We start from the raw sequence: 17,812 nt of genomic DNA, 5'->3' as shown, positions 1-17,812 counted from the left end.
GTCTTGCTGCAGCATACCTGTTGTATTTTTCTTCTGGGAGTATTACAGAGAACTTCGTGTCTTGTGCAACTTGTAATATAGAGTTAAGACTTAGTTCCAGTTCTGTCTTGGTCTAGAAATGTCTGAACCAGCTTGCTTCTGTTGAGACCTATGAACAGCTTCCTTCTTTGGAGAGAACTTAGGGGCAAGACAATCACTGAGGGGACATGACAAAGCCCTTGCTCAAAAGCAAACTGAGAAATGCACTATGAGATGTTATGGGCTAGTTTGGTAACATTTTTGTTACATTTTGGTACTTATTTTTGTACAAGTAAGTATAAGAGTGAAAAACGAAAAAACCAGAACATTTTTCTCTTTAAACTATCCTATCTGAAATATTGGTTCCTGCTCTGTTTACTTTTTATCCACTACTAATGATGTGAAGAACTCAAGTGCCACTCTAGTTTTTTAAAATACTCTAAATATAAAATGGATCTTAGGTTCAGTTGCTTTGCAGATACATTACCAGGATGGTTTTTTTGAGGTACCACGTGTGTTTGTACTTGCTGGGTTGCTTATTTGAGCACTTCTTTCTCTGAGAGATGTGTACTGTTGTTCTTCAGACCCACATCCCAGCATCTCAGTGGCCAACCAGCCTCTGAATCCTGCCAAGTAAAATCAGAGTTTGGGTAATAAATTTTCTTATTTACAGGCATGTGTGTCCAGTAGATGGCACAGCTGTTGTCTTGAATATGCCTGTAAACAGCAATGAATTAACAGAAAAATAGCCAAACCTGCAACTTAAGTTGCAACAGTTTATTCTACTGTCTTGGGCATTTCTGTCTTTTATAGCTTCAAAGCAGCCACTCCCTAAAGCTATAAGGCAGATGTACAAAGAGGTAGGGATGAGAAAAGCTCTGTCTGCACTTGTTTAAAAAGATAAGATACTTTCTTGCATGGCTCCTGGAGCTGGAACACCCTGAGTGAAGCAAGCTGCACCGAGGGAGCCCACCTGGTGTTATGTTTTTAAGAGCTTGTGTTCCACAGTGCTTGAATGTTTGTAAAATCAAAATTTTGTTCTATGTGCTTTTAAACTTTATTACACTGTGCAGCTGTTTTGGTACTCTCACAGAACAAGAAAGAGTTTACAAATAAACTTTTGCCATAGGGGTTTTCACTTGACCATTGCTGAGTTGTTTTGGTTTTAGTGTTTTATTTCACGTTTTTGAATCTGGGGGAGTGATGCTGTGCTTCCCCTTTTGTTGGTGCTTTTCCTCCTGCTCTGGCTGAGCAGCCACTACCGCCTGCCCAGGAGGGCCGCCTGCCCTCTAACATTAGGAGCAGCCTCCGGGTTGAGGGTAAGGGAGCAGGTCCAGGGCTGGACTTACTCTCCCTCTTTAATTCAAGCTTCGCTTTTCTGCGGGTGCTTCCCTGGGCGGGGGGAAGCCCTTTCCTGGCTGGGGGGGGGACCACCCAACTTTGTCCCCCAGACTCCGGTGGGCAACGCTGCTCCGCACCCTTTTCTTCCCGGCTTTGAGCGATGGGACGGAGCGGAGCCTCCGCCCTGCGCCGTCCCGCCGGCTCCTTCCCCTCCGCCCCGGGGCTGGGCGGGAGGTGTGGAAGAGCCTTCACGCGTGGTGGGTCCGCCCGCCGAGCCGCTATAAAGGCTCTGCTGAGCCGGTTCCGTTCCGTGCCGGGACCCGCCATGTCCAACCCATCGCAGTGCCTGGAGGAGGGCGCCGGGCGTTGGCCGCCGCGGCCGCCCGCTCCGTACAGCGAGGCGCAGCGGCTGGCGCTGGAGGAGCTGGTGGCGGGCGGCCCCGAGGCGCTGCGGGCCTTCCTGCGGCGGGAGCAGCTGCCGCCCTTCCTCTCGGAGCCCGAGGTGAAGGCCATCGCGCGGGGCGCTCTGCCGCCCGCCCCGGAGCCGGCGGGAGAGCCCTCGGCCGGCGCCTCGTCCCTCGACGCCTCCTCGCTCACCTACTTCCCCGAGCGCTCGGACCTGGAGCCGCCGGCGCTGGAGCTGGGCTGGCCGGGCTTCGGGAGCGGAGCGTTCCGCGGGCTGACGCGGGTGGAGGCACACTTCCAGCCGGGCTGCGGGGAGAGCCTCTACGGCTGCAAGGAGGCGGTGCGGCGGCAGATCCGCTCCGCCCGACAGGTGAGCGAGTGCCCGATGGGCTTGGGGACACCCGCGGAGCTGCCGCTCGGCATCCCCAGACCCTCCTCCTCTTCCCTAACTTCCTTTCCTCTTGAATAAACTCCCTAAGTAACTTACTCCGCTATTTTGTGATTGGGTTTGGTTTTGTTCCCCCCCCTCCCCGTAATAGTTTTTTTCAGTAAGTTAATTATTTGCAAGTTTTTCCTCCTATACTGATGAAAACCGGGTCCGGGCTAAGCTCCCTCCGAGAGGTGCCAGCCGGTCAGCCGTGCATTCCGAGTGCGGCCCCACAGCTTTTCTAAGCACCCGTTGCACAACAAATAAACATCAAATCCGGGGGTTCGGTCCGTGGGAAGGACCAGCGAGGAGTTTTCTTATGGAGATGGGAAGAATAATCAGATTTTGGGTTGAAATACCCTGTGAATCTCAATAGTATTAAGTTGAAGACAAACCTCATTCTTAAATAAAGGAGGTGAGCCATAAAGATCAGTCAGATACCAGTTTTAGGGGTTTGTGTGTGTTTTGTTTTGTTTTCCTTTTAATTTTCTTTTCATGCGTGAAAAGTTTGAGGTACTCTGAAAAAGTTGGATTTTGAAAGTTAGCTCAATTTTTTCTCCAGGCAATGCTTTTGCGGAAAACTGTTCTTAGGAAAAAAAAAAAAAAAAAAAAAAAAAAGAACAAACTCCTTGCCTATGAATGAGACACCAAATTAGATCCCTGGTTTTGCCATATCTCAGGGTGAGGAAGAAACATGAAGCAATACGATTATTTTGTCACTCTTCTGGTTTTTTGGAGTTATTCTCAGCACCTCCAAACATCTCTATGATCAATTTGGTACCCCTATAACACCAGAATTCTACATTGCAATAAAAAAAATCTGGAATGATATTTGCTGCAAGTGAATCAAGGAACAGCAAAACAGGGGCAAAATCACCTCTAATTACTATTTCTATCCATAAATTCTGTTTAGTGGTTGTTTTGGGTTCTTTTTTCTGCTTAATTGTATAGAGACGTAAGTGATCATAGTGGAGAGGCAATGTGAATTGCGTGTCCTATACTTGGTGATAATCTTTACTAAAATATGCTTCATAGAACTTTATTCTATTTTTTTTTCCTTTTCTCTTCTCTCTTACATGTCTGTTAGAAGTCTTAGCAGTCCTGTGAACATAAGAATATGCTGTGTCATAGTTTGATTGTACCTTGTTCCAGAAATACTTGGGGAAAAAAGGGAGTGGAGAGGAATGTTTTAATTTGAAAGTCGAATTCCTCAAGTGCCATCTCCCTTGGGATGCTGTGGAAACAGCCTAATGATTTCTTCTGAACACTGTTGCAGATGATTGCCCTGGTTATGGATTCCTTCACAGATACTGATATCTTCAAAGACCTCTTGGAAGCTTGTAGCCAGCGGCAAGTTAAAGCATATATTCTTCTAGATCAGTCTTCATTTTCCCACTTTCTGAAAATGTGCAAGGATCTGAGAGTTGACCTTGAACAGGAAAAGGTGAGCCTTGTCATATTTATAGGGATAGCAATTTGATCCTCTTACAAGTAAAAGCTACAAAAAGAAGAAACTACTATGCCTGCTGCCACAGCTTGCATTGGGTTTCTGTGGCTGTAGCTCTTTCTTGGAAGATGTAACTGTTCTTGCATGAGAAGACAAGTAATAGATAAATTGAAAACTTTATATGTAGATGTTACAGGTGTGTTCTGAGCACAAATGCTAATTGAACATTCAAGGAAATGCAGGAGCAATGTCCAGACCCTAGAGCATGACTGGAGTTGCCCAGGCTTGCTGAGACTTTGGAGGTTCTCAGGAGCCTGTGGAGTTTGGGTGCCTCCAGGATTAGGCAACAGGAGTTTTTACAATAACATTTTGCACAATCAGTTTATGGGTTTGCCTCATAATGTTTACCTCTTTGCCTACTAAATCAAGACAAAATTATCATTTGTTTCCTAGAAGGTGAATCTTGTGCCACTGCAGCAACCTTTGCTAGTCCATTGGTGATGATTATTGTTGTGTGCCACTCCTTTAGATGCAGTCATTTAACTTTAAAACTCACTTGATGCTTGCCATATTTTAACAGTTGATGAGAATTCGAAATATCACTGGGAAGACATACTACACAAGGTCAGGTGCCAAAATTGTTGGAAAAGTCCGTGAAAAGTTCATGTTAGTTGATGGCATCAGAGTGACAACGGGCTCCTACAGGCAAGTGCCAGTTTCTTTCTGTTGCTTAGTGTGATTCCTTTGCATGGAAAGGAAAAAACATCCCTATTGCACAACTACTTTCCTCATCACAGTTTATTTGTAATGTTTGTCCCAAAAAAAGCACAATCATTTATCAAAAGCACAAGCACTTATCATTTGGATTATAAGAACGATTTAACTAAACCTGATGAAAGGGAATTTTCAGGTAGTACTTTTTTACTGTGTATTTTTAATCCAGTCAGAATTTTCTTGCTCTTCCTTTCTAGTTTTACGTGGACAGATGGGAAGCTGAACAGCAGCAACATTTTGATCCTGTCAGGCCCTGCAGTTGCACATTTTGACCTGGAATTCCGAATTCTTTATGCACGGTCAAAACCCATCAACCTCAGAGAGTTCTCCAGCTGCAAGAAGAATGAGGTGTTGGACCAGCTGGTCAGGATAACAGTGGCTTCCAGAGACTTGTCCAGGGAGAACTTACTGAGAATGGAATTTTTGTATCTTAGAGCATTTGTAGGAAATCTCAAAAGGAAGCGAAGCTGGCTGCATGCCTCCAGAGAGGCAGTGTATGTGTCGAATAATGCAATGCATACTTCTCCTCCACTGACTAAAAGGAATGGCTCTCTAGTGATGAGGCCACACTGGATTGTAGAGAGATGAACTGCACGTTCACTTGGAGTGAGAACTAAAACCTCAGGAACCACATCCAGCTGGCCATGCCCAGGACTGTCTCACAGTGTTTGTGAGAGCAGCCGAGAAACCTCGAACTGAGAGAAAGTGATACTGGACTTGTGGTTTCATTTGAAGACCATTATTACACAGACCAACAGATAAAGTTATGAGATTGTCTTAGGCTCAGGTGTGTATTTAAAAAAAAAAAAAAATTAACACCTGGAAAGATATTATTGACTTCTAATATTCTGTCAGGTTTTCATTTTTTCACCGATGCTTTCATGTTCTAAGCTGATGGGTTAGCAAGTGTCTTAGCTCAGTAGAAAAAAATATTTTTTTTAAAGGAATCTAGATATAGAATATAATATTGCTTAAAGGTCTTCCAAGATTAATAGCAGGGTGGCTATATGGCTCTGAAATCAGTCTAAACTTAGTTTTGTGTTGCACAAACTCTCCACAGACTTGTTTCATGACACAGAACTGGAGTAACCATAACCTAGGAACTAGCAGGTCAGTGCCATGCTGCTAGTCCTCAGCTGTTACATGTTATTGACACAAAGCTGTGCAGAACTAGCAGCACAGATCAGATGAACAAGGCTTTTGCAATAATTTTATTTCCAGTGACCTTTCTTTTATAATTAAAAGAATACTTAGTTTGTTGGCTATCATGAAATAAAGGTGTGCAAGGGATAGTATTCCTAAGAACACACTATGTTTGTAGTGAACTTAATGACACCACTTTCTCAGCTTTATTTTCTTTTTTTTTTTTGTTTCTTTAAGGTTGCTACTGCTCTCTGATCTTTTGGGAAAAGTTGAGTAGATCTAAAACTGCGAAACTGTTGCTCAAAAGTCTTACTTCCACCAGACCTGCAATAACATGGAAGTCAGAAATAGAACCATTTTTCTTAAATTTTCATGCAATCTTTACTGTAGCAAAAGCAAGGGTATGGCATCTCTCGAGCTGTTCTTGCTACTGCAAAACATTCATGTATAGTTAATGGCCTTTATGCAATAAGGTACTGATTAGGATACAACTAATCTGTTCCCTTTTTCTTCTGTGCTTTCCATCATGGAAATATAATAGATCTGACTCATCTAATCTGTAAATGTTCAAGAGGTTTTTGGTTTAATAGTCTTAACTTTCATCCAGATGTAAAGAAGTTTGAAATACATATTTTTATTCTTTGGTATGTTTTCCACAAACATAAAAAGCATACAGTGTTGTACTCTGTAATATACTGTTTGGGCAATTTTAGTTTCATTAAAATAATTATCTGTATGTTTTCTGAAAGAAAAGTTTTTGACATTGTTATTCATCTCATTACTTTAATATGCAACTTTTTCCACGGGCCATTATTTGGACAGTTTCTCAGCAACTGCTGATACCACATACTGTGCTAAGAGCTGTGTTAGGTTTCGATAGGGTGCACTTAATATGAAAAGGATTTGAAGCAAATAGTGACAATTTGAAGCATGTCTGTAATTTAACTGAGTAACTTCTTTTCCAAGTGGTTACTTAGAGACTTAGCACAACAGGTGAGAATTGAAGAACAGTGTTGTGGAGCTCAGTCTGTTACCACAACTGCACTGCTAGCATGTCGATTTACTATTGAAGAATGAGAATGATTAATAGAAATATAAAATGTGATTAGATTTTTTCCATAAGCATGAAGTTTTGACAGCATTTGTTTCATTTGTGGGTTTTTTTTTTGTTTGTTTGTTTGTTTTTTTTGTTTTTTTTTTGTTTTTGTTTTTTTTTTGTTTTTTTTTTTGTTTTTGTTTTTGTTTTGTTTTCTTACCAGCCTATAGCTAATTAACTCAAAGTCTACATTATATTCAGTAGTAACTTTCATGGCTGTAAGAGCCTGGCCTAGGTTTCCCAGAGAAGCTGTGGCTGCCCCATCCCTGGAAGCTTTCCAGCCCAGGTTGGATGGGGCTTGGAGCAACCTGGGCTGGTGGGAGGTGTCCCTGCCCATGGCTGGGGTTGGGACTGGATGAGCTTTAAGGTCCCTTCCAACCCAAACCATTCAGAGATTCCATGAGGATTCCATGTAAAGAGCCTGTGGTGAGGGCACTGAGGGGTCTATCAACTGTCACTGTAGTTTTCTGTCCAGGCTTTCAGCTGCCAGGTGTGACCTGCAGCACAGGGTGTGAGGGAATTGGCTTCACCTCATTATAGAGACGAGGACTGGTTTGGAGCCTGCGTTCAATCCCCTTAAATCTTAGGTTCTCCCCAGCTCCGTTTCTGTCACGGGGAGGAGCACCCGTGGGCCTGTGTTACATCTGTGTCACTCTTCCTTCTGGTGTGGAGGTGAGGGGGGTTTCCGTCACACTAAAGCCTGGGCTCCCACTGAGCTCCCACTCATCATTATGAACCGGGAGCCATTTTTGCCGTTAGAATAAGAAAACGTCCAAAGCTTCAGCTCTTGACACTTCGCCCCAGGAGCTGCGGTGCCAGTAGCAGGCAGGACCTGCCGCAATCCCTCAGAGGAGCGCGGGCTGCTCCCTTCCGCAGGAGCTCCCGCTCGGCCACTGGGAAGGCGGGCCCAGGGGTGGGGCTGGAGCCGCCTCCCGCCTCCCGCCTCCCGCCTCCCGCCTCCCGCCTCCCGCCTCCCGCCAGAGCCCGCAGCGGGCGCCATGGCAACGCTCGGGCCGTCACGTGGTCCCCTCCGCCGCTTCCGCTCGCCCCCTCACCCCGAGATGGCGGCGCCCGTGGGGCCGGTGAAGTTTTGGAAGCCGGGTGAGGGTGTGCGGCCGGTGCGGGCATCTGCGGGACTGGGGTGCGGGCTGGGGCTCGGGCTCCTTCCCAGTCCCCCTCGTTCCCTCCCCCTCCCCCCCCCCCCCAGCTGGTTGGGGGTCGCACGGGGCTTATAGGTCGAGGGGAGCGGAGGAACGGGGCTGTCCCCACGGGGCTGTCTCCCCGCGGCTCTGGAGGTCTCTGTGACCGCAGCCGCTGCCCGGGGTGGTGGTGGGGATGGAGCCCGCCCTCAGCCCGCTGTGGTGCGGGTGGAGCTGTGCTGCCTCCACCGGGTGGGCTCGGCTGGTTGGAGGGAAGCGCAGGGGAACCCCGAGAAGTTGAAGGAAGGAGGGGTGTCCAGTTCTGCCTCGGGGGGGAAGAGGCGGTGGTGCCACACACCCGGGAGAGCCCCTCACCGTGGGGTCCTGCGGGCAGCGAGCTGAGCGTCAGCCCTTGGTGACAGCAGAGAAGGTCACCCGAGGTGTCCCAGGGGAGTGTGGCTGGGGGGGAGGGCGGTGAGGGGTCCCCTCAGCGCCGGGCAGACAGGAGCCAGGGGGGAGCCGAGGGCTTCCCAGCACCGGGACTGAGACCATTCGGTGAAATGCCACAAAAATGATTGGGAGATTTGAAGGTGCGAGGGGAGGCTGAGAGATGTGGGAGTGTGGAGATCAGGGCTGTCAGGAGGATCTTTTCCATGTGTGTAGCTACCTGGATATAGGGAGGGTAGGAAGAAGATGGGTCCGGACTCTGTAGTGCCTCTGGGCGGGACAGGAGGCAGTGAGCACAAGCTGCAATATGAGAAAGTCAGCTTTAACATGAGAAAAAAAAATAAATCTTGTATGGTTCTGGATCAGGTTCTGGAGTAAGCAGGCAGGCAGTTTGTGGTGTCTCCAACCCAGCTGAATGAGGACCAGAGCAGCTGCTGGCAGGGACCCTGTGGTAAGCAGGGAGTTGGGCTCCAGAGGTCCCTCCTGTCTCTGCTGTTCTGTGGCTCCAGGATCATTCCCTTGGGCTTTGATCATTCCCTTGGGCTTTGATCATCCCCTTGGGCTTTGGGCAGTTGGATACCTTCCCATGCACTTACCCCAAAGCAGAGCTTGGTGGCTCTGAGTTTGATACAGTTTTTAAAATTCATCGCTGCATTGTGCAGTTTTAAAAAAAATTAGTTTGCAAAGCTGTTCCACAGTCAAAATTAGTTCATCAGAGAACTTCCTAGCAATTTGAATGTTATGGTAATGTGTGTATATACAACATGTATGCATATATATAGTAATATGTTAATGGTTGTGTATTTAAAAAAACACCAAAAACAAAGGATAGAAAATGCTGTGGAAGAAAATCAGTGGGTGATGAGATGCAATATCTGTTAACTTTGTTGATCTGTAAACATTGATTTGTATTCAAGTCCCTGTTTCTTAACTGCCCCATCTGTTTTGGGGAGTAAATAATTACTGGAAAAATTGCTTATCATGCTTAAAATTGGAATAATTTGCTTGGAAGGTTTGAATAGGGACTAACTGTTTTTTTATCAGTGGGAAAAGCCCAAAGAAACAAATCCTACAAAACGGGGGAATCCTTTTTGCTCTCAGGCTTTCCCAGTTAAATCTGCATCTGGAGGCAACACATTCTGTTACTGAGATGAATTTTTTGTTTCTCCTTCATTCACGTGGTTCAGCATTCTCAATTGTCAGTAGTTTTATGGTAACCAGCAGGAATAAATCAAGTTTCAGTTACTGAGGTAAATTCAGATCTGAAGCAAGTGGCATATCTTGTGAGAGGGCAGGGCTGAATCTTTGTACAATTGGTGTTGGGGCAGGTTGTGTTACATGTCTGACTGGCTGGCTTCAAATCTGTGGCTGTACTTCTGAGAAAGGTATTGAAGATAATCTGAACTGTTGCACAGAAGAAAGGAGATTCCCAAGATCCTGATGTATCTTTTTCCTGTGTGTTTTTTTCATCTTATTTTAAAAATTCAAATCCTTATTCACATTTATTATTTTTTAATAAATTTATTTTAAATAGAATTATAATTTTCTTTAGCCATTATGAGACACATATTAATTTGAAAGAATTTCTGTGTGTTTATTATCAGTTAATACTTTGATTATTCCCATATAAAAGTTAGTCTTTTGATACATGATGCTGTCCATGATTCCTCCTTGTAAGGAACTTACCTATTTGAGTTTCATGGTGATACAGAAGGCTGAAGTGTGTTCTCCCAGTTCAAATTAATTTCTGTTATTTAGGCACGGAGGGTCCTGGTGTCAGTGTCTCAGAGGAGAGACAGAGTCCTTCTGAGAGCAGTGGCATAACTGTCATCTATAATCCTTATGCTTCCCTTTCTATTGAGCAACAAAGACAAAAGCTGCCTGTTTTTAAGGTACAGAATTTCTTTTTTTGTGTGTATTAAATCTGTTGCATGATACCTGACTCTTATGCCTTTTTCTCAAGCAGTAGTATAGAATCATTTTACAATATTGAACAATAATTTTATGACCTTGCTCTTGATTGGTTGTCCTGTTTGACAGCTGTTACTGACAGTTTTAGAAGGCTTTGCAGAATCATGTTAATTACTACACGTTGTGCCTGTCAGTTATGGATTTTAATGAACTGTTTAGCTTTTGGCATTAAACTCCATGTAAATGTACTTACTGTGTCTGCCAGATGTGTAAATATTGTCAATTGAGTTGTTTTCTTGTGTTTGTGTACATCTGGTTGTCATATTTAAATGCCTTCTCTTTCAGCTAAGAAATCACATCCTTTATCTGGTGGAGAGCTATCAGACTCTGGTGATTGTTGGGGAAACAGGTTGTGGGAAATCAACACAGATTCCACAAGTAAGTGTTTGTTTAACTTGGCAAAGCCACTGTCATCTGTTTCAGTGTGAGTGGAGGACTTGTGCCACTTAGCTCTTTTCTTAAGGGGGTTATAAAATAAAGGAAAGCAGAGGAAAAATGAAGTAGTTCAAAAATACTTGAGACACAAAGAACTGCTCTTAAATGCATTCTAAAAGCTTACATGCTTAGGATGTAGGTTTTGTGCTATATTTGGTATAATGGTGAGATCAATAATGCACAACATCTCTTAGTAACTGCTTAGCCCAAGGTCAAAACCCCTTGCTGTAGTCACAATGTGACCAGTTAATTTCTGAACCTCAATATTTGTTGGCAGTACCTGGCAGAAGCTGGCTGGACAGCTGAGGGAAGAGTTGTTGGAGTGACACAGCCTCGTCGGGTCGCTGCTGTTTCAGTGAGTTTCTGCATGTCCAAAATTTCCTGGTTTGTTGTTGGTAAAACCTCTGGTTCCTGAGCAGGTTTTGCTGAGTAGCAGGAATCACAACTGCACGAGCTCCCGGATGAATTGGCAGTTCTGCTTATCTTCCTCACAGGACTCTGTGTTGAATTCAACCTGATTAGTAGGCCTTGCAAAGATTCCAAGTTCAGAATTGCAGATGTAGAAGCTTTGAAATAAAATTGCATGGTATCAGCAGAACTGGGTGCTGAAGTTAGGGCTGCATGGGGTTGAGCTCTGATTGACTCTGGACTAGAACTGTACTTGTGTGACCCTTAACTTTTTCACAGAGTTACACAGTGATGTAAAGCTCTGTGTTGTAACATAGCCAGTGGAAGGAGGAGGTTCTGTGCCTCTTCCTAGCAGTACCTGGTTAACTTGAATCTTCTTTCTGTAGTTTTTTCTGTTGCTGTTAGAATTTTTCATGTTTCCCCTTGTAAGAATGTCAGGGAAAAGAAGAAGCAGTATTATTGTGAGAAATCTTTTCAAACACACAGTATGTCTATGAGAGCATAACATCAGCTAAATGTTCTAGGAGAGAAGGAAGAGGGAATGCTGAGGGCAACAATTTACACTCTCAGGTAATAGCCTGCACAGAAAGCAGCCAGCTTTTGTCTTCCTTGTCTTCATAACTGCTGCCAAACCCTGACTTGGTGGGCTGAAGTTTCTGCTGCAGTGTTCTGTTTGTATAGAAAAGTGAGGTGCCATTTTTAGATCCTCATTTTGTCTGTTATAATATATTGAGCTGTAACTGCAAGAAATCAGCGTTTGCCTCTGGTAAAAATGTAGCAGACTGTACAACTTGCTGTTTCACCTCATCCAGTATTCTCTGACCAGTTCCAGCATGGTTAAGGAAGCTGTCTCTAGCAGTGATCTGCATCTTGTGCATTGGGCAGTCTGCCTGCAGTGTCCTCCCTTTTCTCCTTCACAGGACATCCAGCTGACAGTGCACAGAGGAGATGTTGTGTATACTGCAATGATTTCTCGTGGCAACCTTACTTTTTTTTCCCTTTGATGTCTTAACACATTATTTGAAAGCCTAAAATAAAAATATGACTCAACTAGGTCTTGGTGTGTAGATACAGTAGGATTTTTCCTCAAGAATGTTATTGCAAACTGCCTGGACTGTATGTCTGTTGCAGGGAGATGAGAGTTAAAATGGATTTGTTGCTTTGTCTTGAACTGGAAGTGATCTTTTTTTTCAATTGGTGTGTTTATCTACCTTCTCATCTAGAGTACAGGGGTTCTTAGAAGTAAAGATGTTGTAGAGGCATAAGCCATAGTTTAAGAATTCATGAACTTCTGCTTGCATTAATCAGACTGACAATTGACTGAAAATAATGGTGTGATAAGATTCCAAGTGAAATAATGAATTCACTTCCTGTTGGTATGGTTTAGAATGTCACTCAAATGACTGAAAGTAGCTTCCTCTTGGAACTCTACTACAGCTGTTGTAGGTACTGTGGAGTTTGAGTGTGTTTTTGTAGCTTGCTTAAACTGTGGCCTGATTATACTTGCTGTTCTGTAGAATAAGTCTGGATAGCTTCAGATTTTTAGCCAAAGGACCCCTGGGTAGTACTGTCATTAAGTTTTGCCATTTCTCTGTTTTCTGAATAGAAAATTTTGCATTAAGAAAAGTAGCATTTTTTTATTAAAAAAAAAAAAAGTCTGAGTAAGTTCAGGGACAGATCATCTTAACTGATTACATTTTTCTGCATGCCATATACCTGACTTCTTTCCCTTTTTTGCATGCCAATTACATTTCTTTAATTTCACTCTGCCACTGCTAGTAGGTGGTCCCTCCCCAGCATTGTGACTGGCTGGGTGGCTGCCTGTGTAGATCTGTCAGAGTACTTATGACAGAAAGGCACCTCCCTAGCTTTCCTGAGTAGAAACAGTGGGAAATAAAACTATTAGGCAACATTAAACCATCTAGAAGTACTTACCACTTGTATGTTTACTGTGAGCTGTTGTGGCATCCTGGCATGTATCAGAAACAGCGTCACCAGCAGGTCCAAGGAGGTGATTCTGCCCCTGTGCTCAGCCCTGGTGAGGCCACACCTTGAGTACTGTGTTCAGTTCTGGGCCCCTCAGTTCAAGAAGGATATTGAGGTCCTCGAACAGGTCCAAAGGAGGGCAACCAAGCTGGTGAAGGGACTCGAACACAGATCCTATGAGGAGAGGCTGGGGGAGCTGGGGGCGTTCAGCCTGAAGAAGAGGAGGCTCAGGGGAGACCTCATCACTCTCTACAACTCCCTGAAAGGAGGTTGGAGCCAGGGGGGGGTTGGGCTCTTTTCCCAGGCAACTCTCAGCAAGACAAGAGGCCATGGTCTTAAATTGTGCCGGGGGAAGTTCAGATTGGACATTAGAAAGAATTTTTTCACGGAAAGGGTGATCAGACATTGGAACGGGCTGCCTGGGGAGGTGGTGGACTCGTTGTCCCTGGAGACATTTAAAAAGAGACTGGATGTGGCACTCAGTGCCATGGTCTAGTGACTGTGGCGGTAGTTGATCAAGGGTTGGACTCGGTGATCTCTGAGGTCCCTTCCAACCCAGCCTATTCTATGATTCAAACAGAATTATGTGTTTAAATGGGAACAAATCTTTGGAGGCACTAGCTCTGTTCTCATTTTGATGCCAGTTCTCTATGGCCAGAATAGTGATATAGTAAGGAAGTGTGCTGTGGGTTGTCTCTTGTTTATAAGAATCTCTTTCCTCAGGTTGCAGGCCGAGTTGCTGATGAGAGAGGTGCAGTGTTGGGGCATGAAGTTGGATATTGCATTCGGTTTGATGACTGCACAGATCCACAGGCTACGAGAATTAAGGTGAAACATGAGCAGGATGTGGATGCTCTGAAAGGGTTAACTGAAAGTCTTCAAGTACTTGTGCAGAATTCATGAGAACCTTATGATGCCCAGTAAAGAGAACAGGTAGCATTTCAGTTTTCCAGGTGTGCTTGGACTGACTGTGGCCATCCAAACATGAGTAAAACAAGTACTTGTTCTATTCTGCTGGTCAGGCAGCCACCATTTTAAAACTAAAGGGGATTTCCAAGGTAAGTATGGCCACATACTGGTAGTGTGACTGATGGATCACTCAAAACTGTAGTGAAATGCTGCAGTGAATCACAGCTAAAGTATCCTCACCACCTTAAAAATAGATTTTGATTATAAAAGCACAGATAAAACATAAAATGATTGGGCTGGGAGTAATTAGTTGTGGATTAAAGAGCAAGCTTTGCAGCTGTTCTTCAGTACTGTGAGCAATATTCATGTTGTTTGTGTTGGTTCCCAGAGTTTAGTTATGCTGGAATAGAAATGATGCTGATTGAGGCAATTTATTTTTTGATTATTTCTTTTTCTGAGGTTAGTAGCCCTTTTTAAAGGGAAAGAAATTGAGCTGTTTGTTCATTGAATACATCTGGAATCATCTTTTTTTGACTGTGATGACGAATTGTTTGGAGTTGGATATTTGGAGGTTTTTACCTTGCATTCCAGCTCTTGCCTAGTTCAAAGCCACAGCTGGAATCCCAGGTCAAACTGCTGTTTGATGGCTACATAAAGCTGTTGGGTTTCCACTGTCTAGTAGGAAGACAGTATTAAATTAAGATGTTGGATTTTGTTAAAAGTGTTAAAGTTTGTGTTCTGGTTAGAAGTGTGGGATAGACATTAAGTAGCCTGCTTTGAGAAGGTCAAGACTGGATTGACACACAGAAGGTCATTGGTAGAGCAGATTTAGCCATATTACAAACAAGAGTGAAAAACTTCCCTTGCTGTCTTCTACTGCTGTCAAATTCTTACTTCTATTTCAACAAAAAAATGACTAATTTAAAAAAAATCAATAGTGGATAAGAGCAGTCACTGTTTATCACTAGGTTAGCACTCAGAATTACGTATTTGGCTTCTATATCAATTTAATTGATCATTTAAAAATTAAAAGGAAAATAATATTTTAAATTTATATGGGTAATCAAGACTACCTGATTTTTTTTTTTTACATTTTTCATTGCATTCACTTTTAGTTTCTAACTGATGGTATGCTGGTGAGGGAGATGATGGCTGATCCTTTACTGACAAGATACAGGTAAAGAAACATGGAGTCAATGCTTGCTGAAGGGTAATTTAATAAACAACTGCATTTTTTAATGTGATTATTAGTAATAATTTAATAATAACATGTGATTATTGTAAATAATATACCACAAGATTTTAAAATTTTGCAGATGACAAATAATGATGTTATAAAAGACAGGAAGACATGGATTCTAGTGTCAATCAAAGCATTTCTGAAATCAAATTTTTCTGCTTAATTCACAGTGTCCTCATGCTGGATGAAGCCCATGAGAGGACTCTTTATACTGATATTGCCATTGGCTTACTAAAAAAGGTTGGGTTTTTTTTAATGTTCACTGTAACTATTGTCATTTCCATCCTTTTAGTTAAACATCTGATCCTGATGGCTGATTAGAGAGTGAATCCATTTGAGAAAGGGTGATTTTTAGCTCCTTGTTTATCCTACAGCCTGTAGTACATACCCAGCTATTTCCTTTACACATCTGACACTTGGGGTTCTCTGCTTCCTCTCCCTGATGCTGAAATGTTTCCTTGGATGATATTAGCAAGAAGGTGGTCTTCATTCTGCTGCTGTGATCTGACAGGGATCTGTTCTTGACTTTCAATCTGATACCCACCAGAAATTAGGAGTAAGCTACAATGGTTACAGACTGAATACTCTTAAAATGTATATATATAAAACTCCAAGCAGTCTTCAGTTTGTTAAATCTATGGAATGATATTGGTGCTTGAGTTCATCAGCTTGTAGTTTCAAAATATTTGGTAATCTGAATGCTCTAAAACTTGGTTCTAGTTTTATGCTTTAGGAAATAGTTTTCACTCTGGATGTTCTTGGTCTCTATCTTAGGTTCAAAAGAAGCGTGGGGATCTTCGACTGATTGTGGCTTCAGCAACCTTGGATGCAGAGGTAGAGCTCACAGATTTCATTTGAAATGAGATGACCTGAAGTGGCAGTTCCACTTCTCTTTATATGCAGCTTATCCTCTGTGCTGCTTGCTTCTTGTGAAGCTTTATTGCTGTTCTAGTGGTGAAGAAGAGGAGGAGTACAGGGAAAAAATCTGCTGTGAAGTTGCAGTGTTTGGTTTTCATTTTGTATCAGCAAACTTTTTTGGAAGTAAATTTAAATATGAATCTGCTTTTCACATTATTATGCCTTTTTCCCTCCTTTTAGTGTTCTCTGGGCTTAATCTGGTCTTGTAAGACATCGCTGTCAGCAAAACAGCTAAATCATTAATTTGAGACAACTATAGACCAGTAAAAATAAGTAATAAATCAGTAGATCTAATTTCAGTGGTATCTTAATAGTCCCCTGATTAACTCCTGGGCTGTGGAAATTTACCCAACTTACTAAAAATGTCATTAATTTAATTTTGAGTAGCAACAGAAGGAATACTCAGCTAGATCAGAACAGTGTTTCACCCAGCCTGGTGTTCTGTGTGTAGCAGCAGCAATAGGTGCTGTTCAGGAGAGCATTTAAGCCTTTCCCCACCCACTGTGGGTCTGTTCTTTTTGAGCTGCTTCAGCATTTGCAGTGGTTGTAACAGGGATATTGGACAGTACATTCCTGCTGTTTCTTTCCATTATATGTTTATGGACCTGCTGGTTTTAATTTGTCTGAGAATCTGCTTGATGAAGCTGTAAGACTCCAGGACATCATGTAAGAGTAATTTTCAGAAGTTTGCCATCTGCTACATAATGAAGTACTTATTTCATTTATTTCAGCCCTGATAGTTTTATCAAGGACCTCCTAGTTTTAGTAGTGTGGGCTTTGGTGCTTGTTTTTTTTTTAAAAAAAAAAAAAACAAAACAACAAAAACCCCTCAAAACCAGTTTTACATTTACTTTATCTGTCACCTTTGATTCTGTAAACCTCAGCATGGTGTCTCTTATCCTTCTGCTCCTCAAGCAGAGCCTCAGCCTTTTCAGTCTCCTTATCAGGCAGCTTGTCCCATCTTCTTTATAATGTTCACTGCTTTTCCTTGCACTTTTCCTAAAACCACTGTGTCCTTCATGAGATGTGAAGGTGAGAGCTTGCATGTATCACTGCAGATGGAGCTGTGCTGAGATTTCCTTTAGTGGCAACCACCAGTTGCCATAAGGCTTGATAGGATGCTGTGCTTTGGTAGTACTTGCACTTCTGTGTATTCTCAGATACCATTACAATGTGTTGCCTTTGCAAATATTAACTGCCAGAAATCACACATTTCAAATAGATTACAGTTAATGTAAAAATAAGTTAATAGGAGGAAAATTATTATTATGACTATATAAACATTTATTGAAATAAAGCAAGTTTACAATATCTCTACAATGGTCATGAAAGTTGAGATGGATTATTTGGGTTCTTAATGTTCATTCTTTTGCTATTAAATATGTAACAGAAGGTGCCTCGTGACACATAAATCAGAAACTTACATAAGTCAGCCTGAATTGGCTTTTACAAAGTGAGATCTTGGTGTTTAGAAAGGGCTGTAAAATTTACTTATTCATCCAAAAATGGATGAGAATGTGCAAGCCCCTTGCAACACGTTCAAGACCAATCACTTCTAAGTTCTTTTTAGCTTTGAGTGCACTAATGTTACAGTTCAAGTAAAAAGTTATATATGTGCTCTTCCCAACTGTATCATCTGATCTAATTAATTTTATTATCTCATTTCAGTATTTGTTTCTCAAAGTAATAAGCATGTAAGACAGTGTAT

General features: G+C 42.7%; 2 protein-coding genes across 4 annotated transcripts in view; both read left to right on the top strand.

The window, feature by feature from the left end:
• Positions 1 to 1,504: 1,504 nt before the first annotated feature.
• Positions 1,505 to 5,336, top strand: LOC139803548 (protein FAM83D-B-like). The gene is made up of 4 exons (XM_071759800.1): positions 1,505 to 2,134; positions 3,468 to 3,635; positions 4,219 to 4,343; positions 4,610 to 5,336. Exons 1-4 carry the CDS (start codon positions 1,520 to 1,522, stop codon positions 4,998 to 5,000), a joined length of 1,299 nt encoding a protein of 432 aa, XP_071615901.1. The 5' UTR covers positions 1,505 to 1,519; the 3' UTR covers positions 5,001 to 5,336.
• Positions 5,337 to 7,646: 2,310 nt separating this feature from the next.
• Positions 7,647 to 17,812, top strand: part of DHX35 (DEAH-box helicase 35) — a 29,631-nt gene continuing 19,465 nt past the window's right edge. For all 3 annotated transcript variants that reach the window (XM_071759524.1, XM_071759523.1, XM_071759522.1), the window contains exons 1-8: positions 7,647 to 7,752; positions 9,996 to 10,129; positions 10,494 to 10,586; positions 10,921 to 10,998; positions 13,761 to 13,865; positions 15,062 to 15,123; positions 15,357 to 15,426; positions 15,961 to 16,020. In XM_071759524.1, coding sequence (XP_071615625.1) covers positions 7,650 to 7,752; positions 9,996 to 10,129; positions 10,494 to 10,586; positions 10,921 to 10,998; positions 13,761 to 13,865; positions 15,062 to 15,123; positions 15,357 to 15,426; positions 15,961 to 16,020 — 705 coding nt within the window. In that variant the 5' untranslated portion in view covers positions 7,647 to 7,649. The remainder of the gene's footprint in view (positions 7,753 to 9,995; positions 10,130 to 10,493; positions 10,587 to 10,920; positions 10,999 to 13,760; positions 13,866 to 15,061; positions 15,124 to 15,356; positions 15,427 to 15,960; positions 16,021 to 17,812) is intronic.

The sequence above is a fragment of the Heliangelus exortis genome, chromosome 16 (assembly GCF_036169615.1).
Source record: "Heliangelus exortis chromosome 16, bHelExo1.hap1, whole genome shotgun sequence".
Classification (NCBI taxonomy): Eukaryota; Metazoa; Chordata; class Aves; order Apodiformes; family Trochilidae; genus Heliangelus; species Heliangelus exortis.
This window is presented reverse-complemented; position numbering and strand designations above follow the sequence as displayed.